Here is a 9867-nt window from a genome sequence, read left to right as displayed (position 1 = left end):
TAATTTAAGATGTGTGAATATAATCTCCCAATATATAATGAAGAATTAGTTTGCCTACAAACTCTAGATGTCGTAAAGTTCGTCTTCGTATATCATCAAGTTCAAATTCAATACATTCGAATTGTTCATTGGACGAGTAATAAACTTTATGAGTGTTCCTAAACAATGATATCACTAAAAATAAAACTTAGCTACATGAGAAAATCTTTCGCGTATCTTGCTCTTCAAATAATAACAAATTTACAATGAAAAATCTTATTACTAGGTGATATTAGAACTATAAAATCTTTGAGGATCGTTATTAACAATGTTATTATAACTTTTCCAATCTAAAAAATTTTTGGTGAAAAAATTAAGGAAGAGGGAAGGCTACCCATTTCAGGGTGAAGCATATCATAAGTCTTTTAGAGGAATTACTGGGGGGCTCTTAGCCTCTTATTTTGTTGGTTCAAATCGCTTAACATGAGGAGTTGCCGACAACGAAACTCAAATCTAAGCCTTAATTTAACGAATAAAACAATCTTTACCAACTCAATCAACTTTCATTGACAGCTTATCCTATTCAGAGTTGGTTTGTATGCTTATCATATTTCCCATTTTTCCAATTGAAAGCCAAGTAAAGAAAATATCTAGGAACAATTATTCAACAAACCCAACTTGTTCAGACAAATGTTTGATGACGATTCGTACGATATGTCACTTTCTGTAACCCACACTTGTCGTTTTCACCCAGAAATAGGTGATCCATCAATGTCAGCTGATTTTTTTTGCTAACAAAACTACAACTATTTCATAAAATTATTACCATATATAAAACAAATTTGCGTTTAATCGACTACAAATAATCATTTGTCGCTTTATCGATCTTTCTCATGACTTTGTATTACTAGTTTGAAATGTTATGGTATCGGTGAAATTATTTTCATAAAAAATATGATGACCGGTGAGATTTATTTTTTATTCTAAATTTCTTCTCTTTCACTTGTAATTGTATACATCATTTGCATTGTGGGTACTTTAAATATGGTGTGAGACACTCCAGACTTAACGATATAGTACTTACACCTCAACAATTAGTTTGAATTTCGATTCTTACTCATTCCTCAAAAAAAAAAAAAAAAAATTACACTAAGATCACGTTTAAGTATTACAAATAATAACCTACTTCATCATATAATCTACTTATGGATGCAAAAATTAAGACTCAAGCAACGAGCCACTTCGATGCATCTAAAAAATACGGGAGTGGGGCTAAAATATAACAACATGAACGAGCCACTGCTAAGGAACATGGAGTGAGATACTGGGACTTGGAGCTCAAGCCTTTTATGCCTATAAAAGGCCTAGAATACCACCCAAATGGGGAAAGGGAAAAGAGAAAAGAAAGAGATTGTTCTATATTTTACAAGCATCCTGAACAAACATTGACTTAGCATTTGAGTGTTTTATTACATGTCTCCCTCTTCCCTCATTGATAGCAAATGAAAATAATGTCTATCACTTGTTGATGGAGGATTAAAGTGACTGAATTTTTCCGCTCCAACACTACCACAATTGTATGGAGTTTTCAGCCATGTACCGACCACCCTCCCTCACATAAAGTCACAAAGAAACATTTGGAGGCATAATCACTTCGGTTTTAACCTCACTGATAAGTTGTTAACCCTTAATTGTCCCTTCATAATACAAATTAGCACAACTCTAAGCAACAATCTATGGCATATTTGAAACTTAAAACATTTGTTCTACCTTTGGATCAAACAACTTCCAACTCCATCCTACGGTTCTGATCCTCCCTCATCCACAATTCACCATCCGAAACTCACACGCGTCAGTTTCTAGGTCCCACATAACTTCACGTGCCAACCTTTTCCTCCAAAGAAAACGAAACCAAGGTGGACCCATCACAGTGAAACCCAATTACTTCCGTCCACGTGTCAACGGTAAAAGATAAAACTGGACAACTTGTTTTCACTTATCGTGGATCATTCCTTCGACTGTCGGCAAAGTTCTCTCACTGCTTAACTGTCACTCCACACAACCCTGACGCACCCCGACACGTGTCACTTTCCCATTCGCAAAGCAATCCCCCCATGGGATCCAAATCCTTCCCGTCATGTGTTCGAACCAAAAACCACACTATATAAACCCCCACACATACGACACCCTGTTCGTGTCGGCAGAAAACAGCGCATTAATTCGAGCCGTCGAGAGATATTTTCCCGATCAAAACCCCGCGCCGTCTGAGATTTTCCCGGAAAATTTCATCCGAATTTCCCAAACCAAAAAATGATGAAGCGGAGGTCCAATGCAAACGGCAGAGCGCGGGATAGCGCCAACAGTACGACGTCGGTCGACGAGGAAGTTGCGTGGGAAATGAGGCCCGGAGGAATGCTGGTGCAGAAGAGAGGTGAGAAATCGGACGCTCCGGCTCCGAATTTGCGGCTTCGGATTGCTTTCGGTGCTCTCCGTTACGAGATCTCGGCCAGTGCTCAGTCCACATTCGGTAAAAATGATATTGATTTACCGTTTCGTATTCTTTTATTTATTTATTTATTTTGCTTTCTGTTTGGCTTCCAAGAAAATGGGGGTAAAATTAAGAATTATCATAGCATTTTCTCGCTAACCAAACACACTACTGATGATCACTAAAGCTTATGTTACTTTGATCGTATTCCAAGTTAATTACTCAATGTCATGCTTTTAATTTGTCAACATATAATTGTGTGTGGTTGACTTGTAATGCAATGGATCATTCTATGAATAATTTGGAGAGCAAAGTTGATTACATGCAATCACGTTGGCGGAGCATCGCTGTGATTGTATTCCAAGCTAATTGTCATGCTTTGAACTTTCTAAGCATAAAACCGTTCGATTGACTTTAGAATACCGTCACAATAACATCCAGCATTATAATTTAAAGAAGAAAAATGTTAGATTACTCCACGTGCAACGTTGTTGGCGGAGGGGTGGTGGCGAACTGTGAGGGTAAAGTGGTAAATTGACGTGGGAATTGACTGAACCAAACTCTACAGGGGAGTTGAAGAAGGTTCTTACGGCAGAGACAGGGTTACAGCCTGGCGAGCAGAGGCTGTTATTCAGAGGAAAAGAGCGAGAAAACGGCGAGTACTTGGACATGTGCGGAGTCAAAGACCGGTCAAAAGTCGTACTGGTGGAGGACCCAGCGAGCATCGCGAGGAGGGCCGTTGAGATGCGTAGGAATGCCAAGATCCAGGCCGCACATCGCGCCATACTGGACGTGTCCAGGGAGGTTGACAAGCTCGCGGAGCAGGTGAGCAAAAACCCAAACTTCCACTTCGACACTTGATCACTGTTCACTTTGTTTTTGTATTGTGTGTTTTTTTGGTGGGACAAAAGAGTGTGGAGTAAGGTCAGCCGTTAGATTGGAAGTGTGATGATTCAGTCAAAAGTGGGTGAGACAGCTGGGTTTGGGTGTTGAATCTTGACCATTAAGTTGGGGTTTAGTGGGGTCCCTAAGATTGATTAAAATGAAAAGAGAGGTCATTTAAACAAAAGATAAATGTTAAGAGGACTTTTATTAATTAAGGTTTTTTATGGATTCTCTGTAATCTTACAGTTTAACGTTAATTTTTATGTCAATATTATAAAATATTATGCTAAAAACATAAAGCGGCAAAGTTCTATTTTGAGAGAGTTTTATTAGTATTTCTCTAAACATAACTTGCTTTGTAGAGCAAGCTTATATGCAACTAACACATTAATGTGGTGGTATTTTTAATTATTGATGGAATAACATGTGAGAAAATTAAAAGTTACGAATACTCATGATAAACTTAAAATATCATCATATTAGTATGTCGGACCTCACAGTTACATATAAGTTTCTCTCCATTAAGCGGAGATTTGAAAAACACGATAGAGTCATTAAGCGGTGATTTGGTGAATGCCCAGTTGAAATTTGTGAGTGAACCACTGGTTGGTTGGTGCGGTTGTTGAATCATGTAATTAAATTGGTAAATATGGTTTGGAAGTTTGTATCACATTACAAGCTTCAGATTGGTTTGGTGTTGAAGCTTCTTACAAGTATAAAGTTTTGACTTTGATGTGCATCTCCCACTCTTAGTTATATAATTATAAATCAGTTGAACTGTCCATTGTATCGGGGTATGTCTGCCTGAACCTTACAGGTTACTCTTTTACCAGAAATAGCATGGTGTACATTCATATTGCACCAAACCCAGAATAGGATTCCATTTTGTGACTACTGGTCGATTAGTTGTCTCAAACGGAATTCAGAAGTTTTTCTTAAATTGCGTCTCTCTAAGGATTCATATGATGGATATTTCATAGTGTTTCGAAGTATCGGATACTCCAGACCTTTAATTGTTAGATCTTTAGTCAAAAACACAAAAATCAAAATCTGACAGTTGAATTTCGAAGTATTCTATACCCTGGAGCATCATAAAATTTTTGTAGTGCAACTTTAGGGAATCTCAATAGTTTATGGCGTAATGCAAGGTCCTTTTAAGCCATCACCTACGTACCTATCTCCTTCTTCTTTTCGTCACCAATCATGCATGCATACGTTTAACTATGATAAATTACTAGATAATTAACAAAATGAATATTAAATATTATATTTTCGCCTTCAACAGGTCTCTGCAATTGAAAAATCCATCTCAAATGGAGTCAAAGTACCAGAACTTCAGATAACTACACTAATTGAGATGCTCATGAGACTAGCAATCAAGCTGGACAACATTTCTGCAGAAGGAGATGCTTCTGCTCAGAAGAATCTGCAGGTAATAATATGTCTTCAGTGGTCGTTAATTCAAGGCTTCAGCTGCATATGTTGGTTAGGTCTATTAATTGGGCGGAGCAGTATGCTGACGTGTTGCAGTAGTTTAAATATATATGGAAAGGGTCCACCAAATCCTCCTCATCAAATAATTCGGACTCTTGAAATTTAATCCAACGACTAAAGTTATTATAACTTTAGAGTAGGCCATTGTTTGTAGCCGTTGGATCAAATTTCAAATGTCCGGATTGTTTGATGAGGAGGATTAGGTGGAAGGCATCTGGAGAGGATGCCTTTCCAATATATATAGTCTTTGTCAATTAAAAAGGCCTTAACCAAAAAGGAATTTTAATTTAGAAGTTGCTTTTTCCAGGGCAAGAGGGTGCAGAAATGTGTTGAAAGTCTGGATGTACTGAAGATATCAAATGCAAAGGTGAAGCCTGTTGTGGTGACAACCAAATGGGAGCCTGTTGTGACAACCAAGTGGGAGACTTTTGACCCTCCTACAACCACAGCTCAATGGGAGTTGTTCGACTAAACTTCGACGATGACTGCGACTTTTTTTTCTTCATCTTCATCGCTCGTTCGTTTTATGTAATTAGCTCGAGATTGGGGCGTGGCGAACCTACCTGTACTTACAGCTTCTTCTTCCATATGGACATCGCCAATAAGTGTTGGTAATGATAAGTCACATATAGTTTAGATAAATGTAGTTTTGTCGCAGCACTCTGATATTTTTACTTTGCCTGAATGTTGTGGAGTGGACATGTAGTTTTCTCCATGAAGGCGTGGTTTTTAGTCCAAATCAATATTCTATTGAGTATGAACGAGAGAATATAATGTTCTTTTATGACATGTGATTACAACTATCACGTAATGATCTCTTGTATTTTGTTTTCACTTGAAATCATACTGGATCGGTTGTGAGAATGGGAAGAAAAGTCTGATATAGCAAAAAGTTTCGAGGAACATGAATACAAAGATGGTACTTCCTGTATTTGACCCCCACATTAGTCTCACTGGCCTCATCCGATATGAGAACTGCCCTAATCAAATATTCCTACCAAAGTTATTTCCCATGAACAACTCCATATTTAAATCTAAATTACTTATTAATAGAACATTTTTTTTCAACCAAAACTCTAAAAAATATCAGCTAACCCTTTCATCAAACTGAATAAAAATATGTATCATGTAAAAAATTAGAAATTAAATATAAAAAAAAAGTAAATTGATTCCATTCTCCCTAATGCACCCTCGAGGGTGTGCACAACGGCTGTAGGTTTGCTATCCCCAATTTAGTGTCTCTTTTGTGTCTCTAATTAAGTTATAGTTAATGGTTTTACACATATCAAAATTTGAGAGAAGAGATACGAGGAAGACACTGAATTAGGACAGCAGACCTGTGGCCCTTGAATGACACATATCGAAAGAATATAGTAAAGCGACATAAATGAGAGACGTATTTGGAAACAACGGATATATGGCCTCTACTTACGCACTTTATATTCACCGCATTGGGTACAAATGGAATGTTATACCTATCATTGAAGCAAGATAAACCCCTTTTTTCTCACAGGAACATGATCTAATGCTCCCAAAGTATTCCACACTCATCCACCCAACTTTTGCACATAAATTCTCAACCTCCTTAACTCACAACCTCAAAACCCACTTCTCTACCTTTGCACCCTCCTCACAAACTTCCCCACAAAACCCAATTGGTCACCTTCTCCAAAAATGCATTGCTTTCCTGCAATGCTGTGCATCCTCCAAGTCCAAACTGCAGCAAATCCATGCCTTCTCCATAAGGCATGGGGTACCACTCAGCAACCCAGACATGGGCAAACACCTCATCTTCTCCATAGTCTCTCTCTCTGCTCCAGTTTCCTATGCCCACCAAATATTTTCCCAAATAAAAAACCCCAATGTGTTCACATGGAACACCATGATCAGAGGCTATGCTGAGTGTCAGAACCCAGTTCCTGTCATCCAACTTTACCACCAGATGCATCAAAGTTCCGTGCAACCTGATACACACACTTACCCTTTTCTTTTGAAGGCTGTGGCTAAGTTGATGGATGTTGGAGAGGGTGAGAAGATACATTCTGTTGTCGTAAGAAATGGGTTTGAGTCATTGGTGTTTGTTAAGAACGCATTGCTTCATGTTTATGCCTGTTGTGGGCATGTTGAGAGTGCACACAAGGTGTTTGAATCAATGTCTGAGAGAGACCTTGTCGCTTGGAATTCTGTGATTAATGCGTTTGCTTTAAACGGGAGGCCGAACGAGGCTCTGACGATTTTCAGGGATATGAGTTTGGAAGGTGTTGAGCCGGATGGGTTCACCATGGTTAGCTTGTTATCTGCTTGTGCTGAGATTGGGACTTTGGCTTTGGGTAGGAGGATCCATGTGTATATGTTGAAGGTGGGATTGACGGGAAATTCGCATGCTACGAATGCGCTGCTGGATCTTTATGCAAAGTGCGGAAGCATTAGAGAGGCGCAGAAGGTGTTTGAAGTGATGGACGAAAGGAGTGTGGTTTCTTGGACTGCTTTAGTTGTTGGGTTGGCTGTTAATGGGTTTGGTATGGAAGCACTTGAGCTTTTCAAGGAGTTGAAGGGAGAGGGATTGGTGCCCACTGAGATCACTTTTGTCGGCGTATTGTATGCCTGCAGCCATTGTGGGATGGTTGATGAAGGCTTTGAATACTTTCGAATGATGAAAGAGGGGTATGGAATTGCGCCGAGAATAGAACATTATGGTTGTATGGTTGATTTGTTAGGCAGGGCGGGCTTAGTGAAACGAGCATATGAATACATTATGAACATGCCCATGAAGCCGAATGCTGTTATTTGGAGGACCTTATTAGGAGCGTGCACGATACACGGGCAGTTGGCTCTTGGGGAGACTGCAAGAGCACGCATCCGCGAGTTAGAGCCTGGACACAGTGGGGATTATGTGCTCCTCTCCAATCTCTATGCATCTGAACACCGTTGGTCAGACGTCCAAAAGGTCAGGAGGACAATGCTTAGTGAAGGGGTGAGGAAAACTCCCGGATATAGTATTGTTGAGCTGAGGAATTGTATTTATGAGTTCACTATGGGTGACAGATCTCATCCACAAAGTGAAGAGATATACGCAATGCTAGCAGAGATCGCGCGATTGTTGAAACCGAAAGGGTACGTGCCACATACGGCAAATGTTCTTGCGGACATAGAGGAGGAGGAGAAAGAAAATGCTTTGTCGTATCATAGTGAAAAGATTGCAGTTGCCTTTATGCTCCTAAATACTGCACCAGGGGTCCCGATTAGGATTTGGAAGAACTTGAGAGTTTGTGCAGATTGTCATCTTGCATTTAAACTCATATCGAAGGTTTATGATCGGGAGATTGTTGTGAGGGATCGTAGTCGGTTTCACCATTTTAGAGATGGTTCTTGTTCTTGTAGAGATTACTGGTAACATTTGCAGCAAGTTGTTTCATATTTGTCAAACTCGAACGATAATGAGCATGTTTACGCGAGATTTGGCATAGTACGTGTCATAGTTTAAATGGACATGATATATTATTCATTGCCCATCCAATTAGTGGCGAATTCATGATTCAAATCTTAAGATGCTCGGGGGACAGGCGAAGGGAAAGGGCCCAAGGGCTGGTGGATAGGGCTCCAGTGTTGGGCAGCCCGAGTGAAGGTGGGAGCCTGAGGGCCAGGTCCGTGGAGGATTGTCAGCCCTGCAGTCCGAGGTGGGTGTGACGTCAGGCTAAAGCCAGGCCTGGCGTCGGTCCTTTTTTTATTTTTTTTGTGTCAGGCACGTGCCCCTCACTCGCAAGTGGGGGCGCGTTAGCCGACAAGTTTACAGGGCACGGGGCTCGCGCGCCAGGAAATGCAAGTGATCGTTGGTAAGCCACGTGGCTTCCCACGGTCCGTTCGATCTCAACGGCTCTTTAATATGAGTCGTTCGATTTGAAACGGTAATAAAAAAAATTGATTTAATATTAACCGTTCGATCTGAGATCAACGAATGATATTAATCTGCTTTATAAATTTAAAAAAAAAAAGAAAAAATAGTTTTAAAATTAAGAAAAGTTACCGTTGTGACACGTGGCATAATCTGGAGTGTTGGAATTTAATTTTTTTTAAATCCAACGGCAGAGATTAATTATTTGAATAAAAAAATTAAAAATTGTAAAAAATCTGAAAATTAAAAAAAAATGTTTCTACTTTTCTATAAATACCTTCTTATTATCATCTACCTTACACCACAATTTCATGTGTTCCCAACTATTTTCAATCACATTCCTATCTTTCTCTCAAAGTTTCAATCCAATTTTTTTCAACAAAATGACTATTGATGCAGGTACGAATTGGACGTCTCTTGAAGATGTTGCGTTGTGTACTAGCTGGGTTGAAGTTACTCATAGTTCGCGTACGGGTAATGAGATGCAGTTGCGAGAAATGTTGAGTCTTATTCATACCAATTATCTTGAGAAAATTGGTGGTAGTAGAACCAAAGAATCAATGTCTAGTTGTTGGAAATTACTTAGCCAATCGTTTACTATTTGGAGAGACGCATTGACACAAGATAGTAGTAATGTTCGAAGTGAGGAAAATTATCTTTTCGGATAATGACACGTGGTGCAACGAGAACGATTTAAAATCTGATCAAAATCTATCCTCAAAGATTCTGAAAAGATAACGACATCTGGCATGATGACATTGGATATAAATCTTATCGAAATCTATGACCAATAATAGTCGTTTTGGGTAAATGACACATGTCGTAACAAGAACGATTTAAAATATCTTATCCGAAATTACAAATAAATTTATTTAGTATTATTTTGTAAAAAAATAATAATAATAATATTTTATTGCCTATTGCCAAGGCTATTCAAGTGCAACGGTGGAGATGTAAAAGGCATCTACTGTTCATTAGGGGAGTTACTGTTCATATAGTGGATTGAATAGTGGATTGTCTGGGGGGAGGGCTCCAAGGGTGGAGTTGCTCTAAAGGGTCTCATGTTAAAGGTTCTAGTTTTTAGATAGAAACAAAAAGCGAAGCGCTAAAAAACAATTCAGTTTATTTA

At 39.1% G+C, this 9867-nt stretch overlaps 2 protein-coding genes across 2 annotated transcripts; both read left to right on the top strand.

The window, feature by feature from the left end:
• Positions 1 to 2129: 2129 nt before the first annotated feature.
• LOC103435187 (BAG family molecular chaperone regulator 2-like) lies at positions 2130 to 5710 on the top strand. The gene is made up of 4 exons (XM_008373586.4): positions 2130 to 2506; positions 3036 to 3292; positions 4638 to 4784; positions 5154 to 5710. The coding sequence occupies exons 1-4, from the start codon at positions 2290 to 2292 to the stop codon at positions 5316 to 5318; spliced, it is 786 nt and encodes a 261-aa protein (XP_008371808.1). The 5' UTR covers positions 2130 to 2289; the 3' UTR covers positions 5319 to 5710.
• A 454-nt stretch (positions 5711 to 6164) lies between these two features.
• LOC103435186 (pentatricopeptide repeat-containing protein At4g21065) lies at positions 6165 to 8381 on the top strand. Its single transcript, XM_008373585.4, has one exon. The coding sequence runs from the start codon at positions 6372 to 6374 to the stop codon at positions 8238 to 8240; it is 1869 nt and encodes a 622-aa protein (XP_008371807.2). The 5' UTR covers positions 6165 to 6371; the 3' UTR covers positions 8241 to 8381.
• The last annotated feature ends 1486 nt before the right edge of the window (positions 8382 to 9867 follow it).

Source organism: Malus domestica, chromosome 05 (genome assembly GCF_042453785.1).
Source record: "Malus domestica chromosome 05, GDT2T_hap1".
Taxonomy (NCBI): Eukaryota; Viridiplantae; Streptophyta; class Magnoliopsida; order Rosales; family Rosaceae; genus Malus; species Malus domestica.
The sequence above is the reverse complement of the archived record's forward strand: the minus strand, read 5'-3'. Positions and strand labels throughout refer to the sequence as shown.

Bases quoted from the DNA above. Each gene is read 5' to 3' on its own strand.
- LOC103435187 (XM_008373586.4), top strand. From the start codon at position 2,290: ATGATGAAGCGGAGGTCCAATGCAAACGGCAGAGCGCGGGATAGCGCC. The intron at 2,507-3,035 runs GTAAAAATGATA...CAAACTCTACAG, and splicing joins CAGTGCTCAGTCCACATTCG to GGGAGTTGAAGAAGGTTCTT. The intron at 4,785-5,153 runs GTAATAATATGT...TGCTTTTTCCAG, and splicing joins CTGCTCAGAAGAATCTGCAG to GGCAAGAGGGTGCAGAAATG.
- LOC103435186 (XM_008373585.4), top strand. From the start codon at position 6,372: ATGCTCCCAAAGTATTCCACACTCATCCACCCAACTTTTGCACATAAA.